Source organism: Gadus chalcogrammus, chromosome 12 (genome assembly GCF_026213295.1).
Source record: "Gadus chalcogrammus isolate NIFS_2021 chromosome 12, NIFS_Gcha_1.0, whole genome shotgun sequence".
NCBI classification, from domain to species: Eukaryota; Metazoa; Chordata; class Actinopteri; order Gadiformes; family Gadidae; genus Gadus; species Gadus chalcogrammus.
In genome coordinates this window covers 5,804,511-5,822,010 of record NC_079423.1, presented here as the reverse complement: position 1 = coordinate 5,822,010, position 17,500 = coordinate 5,804,511, and the positions used below count along the sequence as shown (strand labels likewise).

The 17,500-nt window shown below is 44.7% G+C and overlaps 1 protein-coding gene, 8 non-coding genes and 2 pseudogenes across 9 annotated transcripts in view; 1 reads left to right on the top strand and 10 right to left on the bottom strand.

Annotated features, from left to right (window-relative positions):
• Nucleotides 1–491: 491 nt before the first annotated feature.
• On the bottom strand, nucleotides 492–610 carry LOC130395936 (5S ribosomal RNA; annotated as a pseudogene).
• A 518-nt stretch (nucleotides 611–1,128) lies between these two features.
• Nucleotides 1,129–1,247, bottom strand: LOC130394805 (5S ribosomal RNA). The gene has a single exon (XR_008897927.1). It is a non-coding gene; the product is annotated as a 5S ribosomal RNA (ribosomal RNA).
• A 529-nt stretch (nucleotides 1,248–1,776) lies between these two features.
• On the bottom strand, nucleotides 1,777–1,895 carry LOC130395015 (5S ribosomal RNA). Its single transcript, XR_008898118.1, has one exon. It is a non-coding gene; the product is annotated as a 5S ribosomal RNA (ribosomal RNA).
• Nucleotides 1,896–3,835: 1,940 nt separating this feature from the next.
• Nucleotides 3,836–3,954, bottom strand: LOC130394431 (5S ribosomal RNA). Its single transcript, XR_008897589.1, has one exon. It is a non-coding gene; the product is annotated as a 5S ribosomal RNA (ribosomal RNA).
• A 2,038-nt stretch (nucleotides 3,955–5,992) lies between these two features.
• On the bottom strand, nucleotides 5,993–6,111 carry LOC130395987 (5S ribosomal RNA; annotated as a pseudogene).
• A 5,250-nt stretch (nucleotides 6,112–11,361) lies between these two features.
• The window catches only part of LOC130393447 (E3 ubiquitin-protein ligase Rnf220-like), a 51,713-nt gene continuing 45,574 nt past the window's right edge, over nucleotides 11,362–17,500 (top strand). Inside the window, exon 1 of the mRNA XM_056604127.1 lies at nucleotides 11,362–11,500. Within this exon, the coding sequence (XP_056460102.1) occupies nucleotides 11,362–11,500 (139 nt within the window). The remainder of the gene's footprint in view (nucleotides 11,501–17,500) is intronic.
• Nucleotides 13,161–13,279, bottom strand: LOC130397183 (5S ribosomal RNA). The gene has a single exon (XR_008899783.1). It is a non-coding gene; the product is annotated as a 5S ribosomal RNA (ribosomal RNA).
• On the bottom strand, nucleotides 13,805–13,923 carry LOC130397171 (5S ribosomal RNA). The gene has a single exon (XR_008899772.1). It is a non-coding gene; the product is annotated as a 5S ribosomal RNA (ribosomal RNA).
• LOC130397159 (5S ribosomal RNA) lies at nucleotides 14,452–14,570 on the bottom strand. Its single transcript, XR_008899761.1, has one exon. It is a non-coding gene; the product is annotated as a 5S ribosomal RNA (ribosomal RNA).
• On the bottom strand, nucleotides 15,098–15,214 carry LOC130395869 (5S ribosomal RNA). The gene has a single exon (XR_008898873.1). It is a non-coding gene; the product is annotated as a 5S ribosomal RNA (ribosomal RNA).
• LOC130397148 (5S ribosomal RNA) lies at nucleotides 15,743–15,861 on the bottom strand. Its single transcript, XR_008899750.1, has one exon. It is a non-coding gene; the product is annotated as a 5S ribosomal RNA (ribosomal RNA).

Below are 17,500 nucleotides of genomic sequence, written 5' to 3'. Positions count from 1 at the left end.
ATACAGTAGCACATAAGGAGTGAGAAAGCTGCTGAGGCTCGACGTTACACTCTTACAAAAACAATCATTAGTTAGATATAAACGGCAGTAATTGATTCAGTAGGACTCCTTATCCATGTAAACGATCATTGTGACATCTGAATTAATTAATTATCTGAAATACACTGCGTGTGCGTGTGATGTTAAATGTTTGAACCAAGGTTAACGGTTAAAGTGTCAGAGAATGGGTGGTGATTTTTTGACGTCCTCCCATGATCTGAAGTGAGCGTGCGTGTTTGTGTTAGTGAAAGTTTAAGAAATGTACAACTGTCGGTTCAGCTCTCTGGTGCTCCCTGCTGGCAGTATCACTATACTGTCCTCATGTTTCACAAAAATAGTTTTGAGAGACGTTGTCAGTTTTTGTATGTTGCTTAAATCCTCCAAAGCGGTTGGCAGTAAACATCAGGTCACGGTACGCCACGGAGTCAATGAGCTCGAGTTGAAAAAGAAAAAGCTTACAGCACCTGGTATTCCCAGGCTGTCTCCCATCCAAGTACTAACCAGCCCCGACCCTGCTTAGCTTCCGAGTTCAGACGAGATCGTGCGTGTTCAGGGTGGTATGGCCGTATGCAATTAGTGCAGGCGCAAAACCAGGTTTTATACAGTAGCACATAAGGAGTGAGAAAGCTGCTGAGGCTTCACGTTACACTCTTACAAAAACAATCATTAGTTAGATATAAACGGCAGTAATTGATTCAGTAGGACTCCTTATCCATGTAAACGATCATTGTGACATCTGAATTCATTAATTATCTGAAATACACTGCGTGTGCGTGTGATGTTAAATGTTTGAACCAAGGTTAACGGTTAAAGTGTCAGAGAATGGGTGGTGATTTTTTGACGTCCTCCCATGATCTGAAGTGAGCGTGCGTGTTTGTGTTGGTGAAAGTTTAAGAAATGTACAACTGTCGGTTCAGCTCTCTGGTGCTCCCTGCTGGCAGTATCACTATACTGTCCTCATGTTTCACAAAAATAGTTTTGAGAGACGTTGTCAGTTTTTGTATGTTGCTTAAATCCTCCAAAGCGGTTGGCAGTAAACATCAGGTCACGGTACGCCACGGAGTCAATGAGCTCGAGTTGAAAAAGAAAAGCTTACAGCACCTGGTATTCCCAGGCTGTCTCCCATCCAAGTACTAACCAGGCCCGACCCTGCTTAGCTTCCAAGATCAGACGAGATCGGGCGTGTTCAGGGTGGTATGGCCGTAAGCATTAAATGCAGGCGCAAAACCAGGTTTTATACAGTAGCACATAAGGAGTGAGAAAGCTGCTGAGGCTTGACGTTACACTTTTACAAAAACAATCATTAGTTAGATATAAACGGCAGTAATTGATTCAGTAGGACTCCTTATCCATGTAAACGATCATTGTGACATCTGAATTCATTAATTATCTGAAATACACTGCGTGTGCGTGTGATGTTAAATGTTTGAACCAAGGTTAACGGTTAAAGTGTCAGAGAATGGGTGGTGATTTTTTGACGTCCTCCCATGATCTGAAGTGAGCGTGCGTGTTTGTGTTGGTGAAAGTTTAAGAAATGTACAACTGTCGGTTCAGCTCTCTGGTGCTCCCTGGTGGCAGTATCACTATACTGTCCTCATGTTTCACAAAAATAGTTTTGAGAGACGTTGTCAGTTTTTGTATGTTGCTTAAATCCTCCAAAGCGGTTGGCAGTAAACATCAGGTCACGGTACGCCACGGTAGGCCACGGAGTCAATGAGCTCGAGTTGAAAAAGAAAAAGCTTACTGCACCTGGTATTCCCAGGCGGTCTCCCATCCAAGTACTAACCAGGCCCGACCCTGCTTAGCTCCCGAGTTCAGACGAGATTGGGCGTGTTCAGGGTGGTATGGCCGTAAGCAATTAGTGCAGGCGCAAAACCAGGTTTTATACAGTAGCACATAAGGAGTGAGAAAGCGGCTGAGGCTCGACGTTACACTTTTACAAAAACAATCATTAGTTAGATATAAACGGCAGTAATTGATTCAGTAGGACTCCTTATCCATGTAAACGATCATTGTGACATCTGAATTCATTCATTATCTGAAATACACTGCGTGTGCGTGTGATGTTAAATGTTTGAACCAAGGTTAACGGTTAAAGTGTCAGAGAATGGGTGGTGATTTTTTGACGTCCTCCCATGATCTGGGCCCCGTTTCCCGAAAGCGTCGTTAGCCTAAGTGGATCGTGAAGTGCGTCGAAAGGGCATCGTAGAGTTTTCACCGCGTTTCCCGAAAGCATCGTGGGGAAACGAACGTCTTGAAAACGCTCGTAGCTAACGAGTACTCCAGGGGTGCTCGTAGGTACTCGTAGGACGCTAAGAGCATCGTCAGCTATAGCCTCAGTGGCGACACCATCGGACATTCCGTCTATTGGATGCGTTTTATTAAAACGCATTGCGCCTTTATGTTCTTAGTTGGGTAATTAATAAAGATTATTAATTAATTTATTAATAAAGATGTTAAAATGGCCAAAATAAAACGGGACAGTCCAGAAAATGTTTGCGCAGGCAGGGCACTCAAAATGTGTGAGAGAAAGTGGGGGGATTTGTGCAGACTGACATAGGCTACTCATAAACGTAGCATAAATAATGTAAAAAATAAATTTAATTAAACAAATTAAAAAAATATAATAATAACGAAATAAAATAAATTAAAAAAAATAAGAAAATAAAGAAATAAAAAAAATTATAAAAAACAAGCAAAGGAGCAGGCAAAAGGCTGGGATATGGTGGGGATTGGTCACGTTGACGGGAATGTTTAGTGACATGAGGGAGGGTGGAGGGGGTTAAAAAAAAGTCTCAATCACTATTCGACGCGCATGAAAACCAGCCGCGTAGTTATGAGGGAGGCGGAGGCCGTCCTCACACCGATCTTCCTCATCATCGTCATCGTCATCGTCCTCAACGTCCTCCGGTTCAAGCAATGCCACCCCACCCTTAGCTGCAATGTTGTGCAACATAGCCGTCACACTCACACATATCACGGCGCATGACTTGGCCGGAGAAAACTGGAGCCCTCCGCCTGACTTGTGAAGGCATCTAAAGCGTAACTTCCACCTCCCGATCGTGCGCTCAACGATTGCACCGGGCCAGACGGTGGGCTTCGTTGTATTCCTCATCATGGACCTCTCCCGGGTTATTCACAGGTGTGAAGAGGAATTATTTAAGGGGGGAAAATGCCGTGAAACGCACAGTGCATTCAGGATAAGGACTGATATATGTCGGTTTAAGCCTAATCAATTGTGTTTTAATGTCTTTAGCATTCATATAATTGCAGTCTATTTTTTTCGTAGGCTACTCTGCTGTTGTCCTTGATGGGGATATATTTTAACCCTTTTTAACACAATTTTCCTGCGACATTCCTGCGTCTCCCCCTCCTAAGGAGCCCATTTCAGCACCGTGTCAGTAGACAGTTACAATCCTACGACGTCGTGAGTGCAGCGAATGCGCGTTCACGTTAAGAGGAGTTTCGGGAAACGCTCCAAAGAAATTGACGATGGATCGCAAGATCCATCGTGAGAATGATCGTACGAGCGTGGATCCATCGTTATCGGGAAACGGGGCCCTGAAGTGAGCGTGCATGTTTGTGTTGGTGAAAGTTTAAGAAATGTACAACTGTCGGTTCAGCTCTCTGGTGCTCCCTGCTGGCAGTATCACTATACTGTCCTCATGTTTCACAAAAACAGTTTTGAGAGACGTTGTCAGTTTTTGTATGTCGCTTAAATCCTCCAAAGCGGTTGGCAGTAAACATCAGGTCACGGTACACCACGGAGTCAATGAGCTCGAGTTGAAAAAGAAAAAGCTTACAGCACCTGGTATTCCCAGGCGGTCTCCCATCCAAGTACTAACCAAGCCCGACCCTACTTAGCTTCCGAGATCAGACGAGATCGCGCGTGTTCAGGGTGGTATGGCCGTAAGCAATTAGTGCAGGCGCAAAACCAGGTTTTATACAGTAGCACATAAGGAGTGAGAAAGCTGCTGAGGCTCGACGTTACACTCTTACAAAAACAATCATTAGTTAGATATAAACGGCAGTAATTGATTCAGCAGGACTCCTTATCCATGTAAACGATCATTGTGACATCTGAATTCATTAATTATCTGAAATACACTGCGTGTGCGTGTGATGTTAAATGTTTGAACCAAGGTTAACGGTTAAAGTGTCAGAGAATGGGTGGTGATTTTTTGACGTCCTCCCATGATCTGAAGTGAGCGTGCGTGTTTGTGTTGGTGAAAGTTTAAGAAATGTACAACTGTCGGTTCAGCTCTCTGGTGCTCCCTGCTGGCAGTATCACTATACTGTCCTCATGTTTCACAAAAACAGTTTTGAGAGACGTTGTCAGTTTTTGTATGTTGCTTAAATCCTCCAAGCGGTTGGCAGTAAACATCAGGGGCCGTATTCACAAAGGATCTTAGGGCTAAAAGTAGGTCCTAACTGGCGAATTTAGGAGTAACTCCTAAAAATAATGGGCGTGTCACTCTTAAATTTAGGACTCCTAACTTTTTTCACTAAGAGCAATTCACAAAGTATTTTAGGACTAAAAGTAGCACCTAAGTCTAGGAGAGCTTAAAAGTCCTCAAGAGGACTCCTAACTCAGTAAGACCTATTCACAAAGAATCTTAAAATGCCTGCGAGACGACATGTTAGGGTATTCAATTATTGTGGAGTTAATGCGCGATGCAATAACATCCCCGACTAACAGGAATAATCCGATTAGTCCCGAAATAAAATGTTATAAAAATTATAAGTTATAAAAAAATATATATAACTTATAAAAAATAAAAATAATTGCGCCATCAAAAGACGAGGACGTGTTCGTCAATAGGAAGAAAGTGCATTCCATCAACACGCAGGTTGTTTTTGATGCAAATTTTAACATAGCCTACTGGATGTTGTTGCAAAGTGGCCTGGATCTTCAGCTACCCATGATTCGCGCATTTTAATGGTGAGCGGTCTGAGGCAGCTTTTTGAGATGTACCAGTTGGGTGTCACTTGCTGGGTGACAGTGACTATCCATGCAAGACGTGGCTCTAGACACCCTACCTTAATCCACAACCGGGAGCACAGTTAAAGTGTAACATGTAAGTGATTACGCAGATTACGCTGAGTCCTATGCGTAAAACACATCGTATTGGCTCTTTGCGAGCACACAAACATACACGAAATGTTGTGGAGAGAGGAATTGGGCAGATGAAACGTCGGTTTCATGTCCTCCACGGCGAAATACGCCTCACCCCAGAGAGGGCAAGCACAGTCATCACTGTATGTGCCATTCTACACAACCTTTGCAAGCGGAGGAACATTCCACAGCCAGACGATGATGATGATGATGATGATGATGATGGCGGAACATTACAAGGAATTTGGCCGTGTGGAACCGAGTGGACAGGCATTTAGGGATCACTTTGAAAACACATTTTAGGTAAACACCTTGGCACAAATCAGTCAACACTTGGGTAGTTCGTAACATTTAGTTTATTTTAGATTTTACGTATTTTTATTGTTTGCTTTCTCTCTCTCTTGAACGTGCAGGCTACAATGTCATTATCGTGGTCTGCACAAAATGGTCATCATGCGTGTATTCTGCTAACTGCACTATAACTACTTCATAGGAATTCATTTCTAGCCTAGGCTATTTCCTTGTTTTTCGGTGATTCAGTGGGCTCGTCTGAACAACCAATCACCGAACTGACCGCTTCTAAACTCGTGCACGAGAATTGACGTATCCATAGCAACGGCGCGTCACTCTTAGTTCACTCTTTGTGATTTATCCTTAGTAAGAGTAGGTCTCAGCGGCTTTGTGAATAACTTTTAAGAAAAAACTCCTACGTAAAATGTTTTAGCGCGAGTTAGGAGCACTCCTAGCGGTAAGATAAAATGCTTTGTGAATACGGCCCCAGGTCACGGTACGCCACGGTAGGCCACGGAGTCAATGAGCTCGAGTTGAAAAAGAAAAAGCTTACAGCACCTGGTATTCCCAGGCGGTCTCCCATCCAAGTACTAACCAGCCCCGACCCTGCTTAGATTCCGAGTTCAGAGGAGATCGTGCGTGTTCAGGGTGGTATGGCCGTATGCAATTAGTGCAGGCGCAAAACCAGGTTTTATACAGTAGCACATAAGGAGTGAGAAAGCTGCTGAGGCTCGACGTTACACTTTTACAAAAACAATCATTAGTTAGATATAAACGGCAGTAATTGATTCAGTAGGACTCCTTATCCATGTAAACGATCATTGTGACATCTGAATTCATTAATTATCTGAAATACACTGCGTGTGCGTGTGATGTTAAATGTTTGAACCAAGGTTAACGGTTAAAGTGTCAGAGAATGGGTGGTGATTTTTTGACGTCCTCCCATGATCTGAAGTGAGCGTGCGTGTTTGTGTTGGTGAAAGTTTAAGAAATGTACAACTGTCGGTTCAGCTCTCTGGTGCTCCCTGCTGGCAGTATCACTATACTGTCCTCATGTTTCACAAAAACAGTTTTGAGAGACGTTGTCAGTTTTTGTATGTTGCTTAAATCCTCCAAAGCGGTTGGCAGTAAACATCAGGTCACGGTACGCCACGGAGTCAATGAGCTCGAGTTGAAAAAGAAAAAACTTACAGCACCTGTTATTCCCAGGCGGTCTCCCATCCAAGTACTAACCAGGCCCGACCCTGCTTAGCTTCCGAGATCAGACGAGATCGGGCGTGTTTTTTTTTTTAATCTTTTTATTATCAAAAATATATTCAATTTTATACAATTACACATTCATTTATACGTATATCAAATAAAAGTAAATGAAAAACAGTCCCACCCTCAGAAACCGCACAAACAATTAGCTAAACACACTTTCTCTTTTAATTAAAAATAAGAACAACACAGCAAAAGCAGTATCTTTTCCCGAATACACTTACCCTCGAAATTAAACCGCCCCTCAATCCCAAAGCACAAACCGAACAGCCAAACACAGAATCTTTTAGCCTCGACCATTTACCCACAAAATTAAACCACCCTCATTCGAAAAAACACACCAAAACCAAAATCCCACAAAAAACCCCCCACTCTCCCACCATCCAAAATAAGCCACCCCCTTTAAACCACCCAAATCAACCCCAAACGGTGCCCTGCTCAGTCATCCATACAATTCCATTCTCATTCACACCACATACTCCCGCGCTCTCTACAAACATACTCACAAACAAAGCCTCGTCCACAACATACAGCATTCGTAAGTGTCTTTTCCATTCATTCACAAACAGCCTCCTGCATCCAACTTTCTCCTTTCATACAGCGCAAAATTGCGTCTGTTAAAAATCGCCCTCCTTGCGAATCCAAAGATCATATTGATCATTTCCAATTTCTATATTTCCTACTCACTCCCAAGAGTACAGACAATTCCCACCCCCGTTCCACCCAGCAGTCTCCCACACTGCACCCTCCCAGCAGCCCCTTGATTTTTCCCCAGAACTCCACTAGCTCGCAACAATACACAAAAATGTGATTCACGTCTTCATCACCACTTTCACACACCATACACGTCCTCCCATACACTCCCCTGTGCATTTGGTGCAGGATGATGCATGTGAAAATCCTCCTGTGCCTTATCTTGAAATCAAGATCAAATATTGCATGCGTGTGTGCGGTATGTTGATGTACTTCCACAAAATGTTGGGTGTAATGTCCGGATATGTGTCTGCCCATTTACTCTCACATGTGGGTTTTTGCACTCTATGTGTCAATGCATGCTTATACCAAATCTTTGTCTTGACATCAGTAATGGCGTGTGGTCTCCCCCCCAGGCACAGGAAGATTCCCACCCCATCATCCTGCCCAACCCTCCCCTTATTCTAAACCCGTCCCCCATTCACTCATCACACACTCTTCCACTCTCTCCAACACTTCACAATCACTCCCCTCCTATATGTTATCCCCTTCTCTCTCATTATCCTAATCACTCTTTCTTTATCCCATCTCCCTCCCCTGTCCACTAGATCTCCCACCGCTTCAGCCCCGCCCTCTCAAGAGCCACGCTCTTGATGACCCCTCCGCCCCCTGTTTAAAATATGGGCTGGAGAGGAACGGCAAGCCTCATCACAGAGACGCTCTTGACTCGCATACGAGTGTAGTCTTATCAAACAGCAGGAACCACGCGTTGAGCACCTCCTGGAAGAACCGCGGCAGATGTGCGTATGCCGCTGCGTTCTGCGTCTGCAACAAATTGTCATTACTTAAGAGACCAAATGTGCTCAGCCACTGGCTGAAGTGGCCCTTCCAGGCCGCCTTCCCGACTTGCATCCCTAATTTGCCTATCAATTTAGTTCGTAACGCAGTTCTTTTGCGAGTACGTCCATCAATCCTAGCCCACCCTGATCATTGACCCTTATCAGCGTTCTATGCGCTATACTGGCTGCTTTGCTCCTCCAAATAAAGTCTCTAACGACTTTAGCAATCTTCTGCTCAGCCCAAGTCGGAAGCGCACAAGTGCTCAAGGCATGATTCACCTGCGACAACACTAGAGCATTGGTGACGGCCACCCTTCCCCTCAACAGCAGACCCCTAGCCCTCCACATACTCAGGGTCTTTTGCATACGCCCAATAACATCCTTCCACGTCAAATCATCGCATTCATTCTCATCACTACCAACATACACTCCGAGCACTTTTCTTTGATTCTCCACTACTTTGAATCCCATTTGTTATCTAGGTCTTTGTTCCTACCCATCCCCATTATTTCAGATTTCTCCATATTAATTTTTGCTCCTGAAGCTCTCTCATACGTTTCTATATGTTTCAACACTATATCCACATCACTCTCACTTTTACCATTACATTAATATCATCCGCATACTGCATTAAACTAATTTTTCCCTTACCTATTCCACACACTCTTTTGTCATTCAAAATTAAAGCCGCCAACGGCTCCGCCACCATGCTATAGAGCAGTGCTGACATTGGGCAGCCCTGCCTCACTGACCTCTGACATCGAAAGAGTCAGTCAGAGCACCGTTACACTTAATTTACTCTTAGCCCCCCCATAGAGCAATCCACCCCCCCCTTAATTTAGTCCCAAATCCAAGTTTCTCCAGTACCCTCCCCAAAAAATCCTGATCCACCCTATACAACGCTTGTTTAAATCAATCCCCAGCCACAATCCTCCCTCCCTTCCATATCTCTAACTACCTGTTTTATTGTTAATATCGAATCCCCAATGTCCCTCCCCGGAATGCTATACGCTTGAGTTGGACCTATTACTGAGCCTATTACCTCCCTCATTCTATTCGCAAGCATCTTAGCAATAATTTTATAGTCAGTGTTGAGTAGACTGATTGGCCTATAGTTATCAAGATTTTTGTTATCACCCTTATTTTATAAAAAATCGTAATTATGCCTAATCCCATACTCTCCGGAGCCAGCCTGTTTTCTCACATACTTGCAGAGTTTTTCAACCACCGGAGCCAGAATTCCCTTAAAGCCGACGTAAAACTCGGCTGTCAGACCATCACTCCCCGGGCTCTTATTCTTGTTTAGTCCATACATAGCACTATAAATCTCTGTCACAGAAAATTCACAATCGCACCAAGCACTGATCCTCCCTACTTAAAGTCCTCTCCAGTGCCTCTAAGGCCTCTCCCCAAAGATCCTCCGTCACAGCATCTTTTTAAATAAAACACTCATAATAATCCCTGAACTACTTTTAATACTCTTCCTTATCAGTTATTATTGACCACCATATCTAATACCGTCCGTTTATCCTCTTCCGTTTGATTTTTGTTTTTGTATTTTCCAAACACCCCGGTAAAAGGCTGTGCTCCTTTCCCCTTCGTACATATATTGTATCCTGCTTCTAATAGCAGCCCCTCTACACTTCGCTACCTCTAAGGCACTCAATTTTTCTTTTAAATCCACATATTTTTCCGTACATATATTACCCTCCTCATCTAACAGTTTAATTTCCTCATTTAGTTGTTTTCTCAAATGAACCTCCTCTGCATTTTCCCTTTTCCTTTTTTCTATACCATACCTGACACATTTGTTTTTAATTCTTATTTTCACACTCTCCCACCACACACTCATATTCGCATCATCATTCCATTCATCCATCGTTCTCTTCAAAAAAAACCCATGCTCTTCATAAACACAGCATCTCCCAAAAAGCTGGCATTAAAGCACCAAGGCCTCTGGTTGACACTCCCTCCCCTCCCTCCCACCTCTAACCTAATCCCCGCGTGGTCACTCCAGGTATTATTGATGTATTCCACACTCTTAATTAATTTAACATTACCACTTTGTACCAACACAAAGTCAATCCTACTCTGTTTCAGAGTATTAGCAACAAGTTGCCTCCTTGAAAAAACCTTTTCCCACGGGTGTAGGACTCTCCATATGTCTACCAATTGATAGTTCTCCATCAAGTCCCTAAGGGTTTGCCTAGTGCTGTCCCCTTTAAACGTATTGTTACTCGATAAATCAGACCGAGTCAAAATAACATTAAAATCCCCCACAATCATACAGTTAGGGTTGCACCACACATTTAAACCAGCCAAAAAAAACCTCCTCTCCTTCTCCCCATTGGGTGCATGTAAATTAATTATTCTAAGTTCCCTCCCCTCATAAACACAATCAACAACTAACAACCTCCCCTCTAAATCTCTATGAACTAAATTAATCCCCGTTATTTTAGCACTATTAAAACATATTGCCACTCCCCTGGCCCTGGGAGTCCCTTCAGAAAAATAAATCTGGCCTTTCCACTGCTTTCTACTCCTATTCAGTAGGTTGTCATCCCACCTAGTTTCCTGTAAACACAAAATATCAGCTCTTATGTCCAATATGGCATTTCTTTTATATTCAGTTCTCATACCGTTCGCATTCAGGAAAAAATAACCAAAGCCATAAATAATAAAAATAAATAAGGAAAAACCAACGAAAAAGAGCCAGCTAGCACAATAACCTTCATCAAAAAAATTAACAATTCTTATTCTTCTTCCCACTCCCGTCCGTTTTTTGCCTTGCAGACAGCCTTTTTTTAGCCTCCCTTAGCGTCCTCCAAAGTCCATGGTCACTCCCCGGAGCTCCCCTCCCTCACAGGTTTCAACAACAAAATCCACCACTCTCCCCCACCTCCTCATTGCCCCAAAGTCCTTTTAAGTGCAGTTAGCCCCGCTTCCATCCCCAAACATCTTACCCCCTTCCGGTTTTTTCACCTCTGCCTCTCACGCTCCTGTCTCCCTGCCGCGCGGCACAGCTCGCTCAGCTCTCCAATCAGGTCGGGTCGAGGCTGGCCCGAGGTGAGCCCTCCTCCAGCCACGTGGGAATTCCTCCCCCCAGAGGCACCGTCCCGGTCCATGCCGCGCCCATGCCCTCCTCCCGTCCTCCCACCACCGTCGTCCCTGCGCCCCGGTGGCGCCACCATCCAGCTCGCCGCAGTCCCCCTCCGCCTCCACCGCAACCGGCATATGCAGTCCCTCTCCCTCCTCCGGCACGGTCAGGACACTTACCCACCCCTGTGGCACACTCCCGGGCGTAGTGGCCCTGGCCATCGCAATTGTGCAGGTGAAATACTGGGCACTCGCGCAGGCTAGGCCAGGCCTGCATAAGTTCCTACATACATCATCTGTCGGTCGTGGATAACTCTAAAGTATTCAACACCCGTGGCCGTGTTGAATCTAGTGGCATAAGGCAAGGATTGCACGAGCCATTAAATTTCCACGTAAATCCTTGTCGTACGCTATGTGGTGCACGGCCACATCCTCCTCTTAATGGACGAAAGCGCCCGCACTCCCCACCCTCTTAGTCTCCAGGATTTCCTCGTCGATATGTATGTGGCAGGGTGAGAAAGGAGGAAACCACCAGCTCGTCATTGCATAGTTCTCTGGCAATTATCCTTGTATTGTGTACCTTAAAGCCGTCCAGTAGACGGTCCTTCCCCCTCTCTCCACACACCGTCACCTCCAGCTTCCCGAGGGCCAGCACCCTACAAGCCCTTATCTCTCCGCACACAACCGCCATAGCCTTCATTAGTTCTCCAATGGGTATAACATCCCCGCACTGCTCCACGCAAACCGTGAGCCTCCTCTCATACTTGCGCTCTGTCTTTTTTAACCCGTCCGCTGTTTCTCCACCAGCCACCTGCTCTTGCCCGCCTCCAGCCGTCTTGCCGTTTCCATCTCCCCCGCTCCCTCCTTCTCTCCTTTCTCCTCCCGACTCCTCCGCAGCACTCCTTCCTCCTCGCAACCCGCCAACTTCTCCCTTTTTCATTCCGTCCTCCTCCACCTCACGTCCTGCACCATTCTCCGTCCCTCCAGCTCGCCGCCCGCCGGCCCTCATTTCACCCGGTGGCTTCGCCGAAGCTAAGCCCCGGATCGTTCTCGCCTCCACAGTAGCACAAGGAACAAAAAAATACTGGAAAAATATATAAATATAAACTCAGGGCGATCCCCCAACAGTCTATGACTGCGGGGGACGAAAAAAAACACAAAATACTAGGTTGTAAGACCAGATAGCAATACTCCAACAAAACTCTCTCCACCAGAACAAACAATTCACCATGCGGCTGTTCAAAAACACTACGTACTCCGACACTGTAGGGGGCGTCAGGGTGGTATGGCCGTAAGCAATTAGTGCAGGCGCAAAACCAGGTTTTATACAGTAGCACATAAGGAGTGAGAAAGCTGCTGAGGCTCGACGTTACACTTTTACAAAAACAATCATTAGTTAGATATAAACGGCAGTAATTGATTCAGTAGGACTCCTTATCCATGTAAACGATCATTGTGACATCTGAATTCATTAATTATCTGAAATACACTGCGTGTGCGTGTGATGTTAAATGTTTGAACCAAGGTTAACGGTTAAAGTGTCAGAGAATGGGTGGTGATTTTTTGACGTCCTCCCATGATCTGAAGTGAGCGTGCGTGTTTGTGTTGGTGAAAGTTTAAGAAATGTACAACTGTCGGTTCAGCTCTCTGGTGCTCCCTGCTGGCAGTATCACTATACTGTCCTCATGTTTCACAAAAATAGTTTTGAGAGACGTTGTCAGTTTTTGTATGTTGCTTAAATCCTCCAAAGCGGTTGGCAGTAAACATCAGGTCACGGTACGCCACGGTAGGCCACGGAGTCAATGAGCTCGAGTTGAAAAAGAAAAAGCTTACAGCACCTGGTATTCCCAGGCGGTCTCCCATCCAAGTACTAACCAGGCCCGACCCTGCTTAGCTTCCGAGATCAGACGAGATCGGGCGTGTTCAGGGTGGTATGGCCGTAAGCAATTAGTGCAGGCGCAAAACCAGGTTTTATACAGTAGCACATAAGGAGTGAAAGCTGCTGAGGCTCGACGTTACACTTTTACAAAAACAATCATTAGTTAGATATAAACGGCAGTAATTGATTCAGTAGGACTCCTTATCCATGTAAACGATCATTGTGACATCTGAATTCATTAATTATCTGAAATACACTGCGTGTGCGTGTGATGTTAAATGTTTGAACCAAGGTTAACGGTTAAAGTGTCAGAGAATGGGTGGTGATTTTTTGACGTCCTCCCATGATCTGAAGTGAGCGTGCGTGTTTGTGTTGGTGAAAGTTTAAGAAATGTACAACTGTCGTTTCAGCTCTCTGGTGCTCCCTGCTGGCAGTATCACTATACTGTCCTCATGTTTCACAAAAATAGTTTTGAGAGACGTTGTCAGTTTTTGTATGTTGCTTAAATCCTCCAAAGCGGTTGGCAGTAAACATCAGGTCACGGTACGCCACGGTAGGCCACGGGCAATGAGCTCGAGTTGAAAAAGAAAAAGCTTACAGCACCTGGTATTCCCAGGCGGTCTCCCATCCAAGTACTAACCAGGCCCGACCCTGCTTAGCTTCCGAGATCAGACGAGATCGGGCGTGTTCAGGGTGGTATGGCCGTAAGCAATTAGTGCAGGCGCAAAACCAGGTTTTATACAGTAGCACATAAGGAGTGAGAAAGCTGCTGAGGCTCGACGTTACACTTTTACAAAAACAATCATTAGTTAGATATAAACGGCAGTAATTGATTCAGTAGGACTCCTTATCCATGTAAACGATCATTGTGACATCTGAATTCATTAATTATCTGAAATACACTGCGTGTGCGTGTGATGTTAAATGTTTGAACCAAGGTTAACGGTTAAAGTGTCAGAGAATGGGTGGTGATTTTTTGACGTCCTCCCATGATCTGAAGTGAGCGTGCGTGTTTGTGTTGGTGAAAGTTTAAGAAATGTACAACTGTCGTTCAGCTCTCTGGTGCTCCCTGCTGGCAGTATCACTATACTGTCCTCATGTTTCACAAAAATAGTTTTGAGAGACGTTGTCAGTTTTTGTATGTTGCTTAAATCCTCCAAAGCGGTTGGCAGTAAACATCAGGTCACGGTACGCCACGGTAGGCCACGGAGGCAATGAGCTCGAGTTGAAAAAGAAAAAGCTTACAGCACCTGGTATTCCCAGGCGGTCTCCCATCCAAGTACTAACCAGGCCCGACCCTGCTTAGCTTCCGAGATCAGACGAGATCGGGCGTGTTCAGGGTGGTATGGCCGTAAGCAATTAGTGCAGGCGCAAAACCAGGTTTTATACAGTAGCACATAAGGAGTGAGAAAGCTGCTGAGGCTCGACGTTACACTTTTACAAAAACAATCATTAGTTAGATATAAACGGCAGTAATTGATTCAGTAGGACTCCTTATCCATGTAAACGATCATTGTGACATCTGAATTCATTAATTATCTGAAATACACTGCGTGTGCGTGTGATGTTAAATGTTTGAACCAAGGTTAACGGTTAAAGTGTCAGAGAATGGGTGGTGATTTTTTGACGTCCTCCCATGATCTGAAGTGAGCGTGCGTGTTTGTGTTGGTGAAAGTTTAAGAAATGTACAACTGTCGTTCAGCTCTCTGGTGCTCCCTGCTGGCAGTATCACTATACTGTCCTCATGTTTCACAAAATAGTTTTGAGAGACGTTGTCAGTTTTTGTATGTTGCTTAAATCCTCCAAAGCGGTTGGCAGTAAACATCAGGTCACGGTACGCCACGGTAGGCCACGGAGCCAATGAGCTCGAGTTGAAAAAGAAAAAGCTTACAGCACCTGGTATTCCCAGGCGGTCTCCCATCCAAGTACTAACCAGGCCCGACCCTGCTTAGCTTCCGAGATCAGACGAGATCGGGCGTGTTCGGGTGGTATGCCGTAAGCAATTAGTGCAGGCGCAAAACCAGGTTTTATACAGTAGCACATAAGGAGTGAGAAAGCTGCTGAGGCTCGACGTTACACTTTACAAAAACAATCATTAGTTAGATATAAACGGCAGTAATTGATTCAGTAGGACTCCTTATCCATGTAAACGATCATTGTGACATCTGAATTCATTAATTATCTGAAATACACTGCGTGTGCGTGTGATGTTAAATGTTTGAACCAAGGTTAACGGTTAAAGTGTCAGAGAATGGGTGGTGATTTTTTGACGTCCTCCCATGATCTGAAGTGAGCGTGCGTGTTTGTGTTGGTGAAAGTTTAAGAAATGTACAACTGTCGGTTCAGCTCTCTGGTGCTCCCTGCTGGCAGTATCACTATACTGTCCTCATGTTTCACAAAAATAGTTTTGAGAGACGTTGTCAGTTTTTGTATGTTGCTTAAATCCTCCAAAGCGGTTGGCAGTAAACATCAGGTCACGGTACGCCACGGTAGGCCACGGAGTCAATGAGCTCGAGTTGAAAAAGAAAAAGCTTACAGCACCTGGTATTCCCAGGCGGTCTCCCATCCAAGTACTAACCAGGCCCGACCCTGCTTAGCTTCCGAGATCAGACGAGATCGGGCGTGTTCAGGGTGGTATGGCCGTAAGCAATTAGTGCAGGCGCAAAACCAGGTTTTATACAGTAGCACATAAGGAGTGAGAAAGCTGCTGAGGCTCGACGTTACACTTTTACAAAAACAATCATTAGTTAGATATAAACGGCAGTAATTGATTCAGTAGGACTCCTTATCCATGTAAACGATCATTGTGACATCTGAATTCATTAATTATCTGAAATACACTGCGTGTGCGTGTGATGTTAAATGTTTGAACCAAGGTTAACGGTTAAAGTGTCAGAGAATGGGTGGTGATTTTTTGACGTCCTCCCATGATCTGAAGTGAGCGTGCGTGTTTGTGTTGGTGAAAGTTTAAGAAATGTACAACTGTCGGTTCAGCTCTCTGGTGCTCCCTGCTGGCAGTATCACTATACTGTCCTCATGTTTCACAAAAATAGTTTTGAGAGACGTTGTCAGTTTTTGTATGTTGCTTAAATCCTCCAAAGCGGTTGGCAGTAAACATCAGGTCACGGTACGCCACGGTAGGCCACGGAGTCAATGAGCTCGAGTTGAAAAAGAAAAAGCTTACAGCACCTGGTATTCCCAGGCGGTCTCCCATCCAAGTACTAACCAGCCCGGCCCTGCTTAGCTTCGAGATCACGAGATCGGGCGTGTTTTTTTATCTTTTTTATTATCAAAAATATTCAATTTTATTAATTACACATTCATTTATACGTATATCAATAAAATAAATGAAAAACAGTCCCACAAAAATAACCACCCTCAGAAACCGCACAAACAATTAGCTAAACACACTTTCTCTTTTAATTAAAAATAAGAACCACAGCAAAAAGCAGTATCTTTTCCCGAATAACACTTACCTCGAAATAAACCGCCCCTCAATCCCAAAGCACAAACCGAACAGCCAAACACAGAATCGTTTTAGCCTCGACCATTTACCCACAAAATTAAACCACCCCTCCGTCGAAAAAACACACAAAACCAAAATCCACAAAAACCCCCCCAGCTCTCCCACCTCCCAAAAATAAGCCACCCCCTTAAAACCACCCAAATCAACCCCAACGTGCTGCTCATCATCCATACAATTCCATTCTCATTCACACCACATACTCCCGCGCTCTCTCACACATACTCACAACACAAAGCCTCCTCTCCACAACATACAGCATTCGTAAGGTGTCTTTTCCATTCATTCACAAACAGCCTCCATGCATCCAACTTTCTTTCCTTTCATACAGCGCAAAATTGCGTCTGTTAAATCGCCATCCTTGCGATCCAACGATCATATTGATCATTTTCAATTTCTATATTTCCTACTCACTCCCAAGAGTACAGACATTCCCACCCCGTTCCACCCAGCAGTCTCCCACACTGCACCCTCCCAGCAGCCCCTTGATTTTTCCCCAGACTCCACTAGCTCGCACAATACACAAAATGTGATTTCACCTCTCATCACCCTTTCACACACATACAACGTCCTCCCATACACTCCCCTGTGCATTTGGTGCAGGATGACATGTGAAAATCCTCCTGTGCCTTATCGTGAAATCAAGATCAATATGCATGCGGTGTGTGCGGTATGTTGATGTACTTCCACAAAATGTTGGGTGTAATGTCCGGATATGTGTCTGCCATTTACTCTCACTGTGGTTTTTGCAACTCTATGTGTCA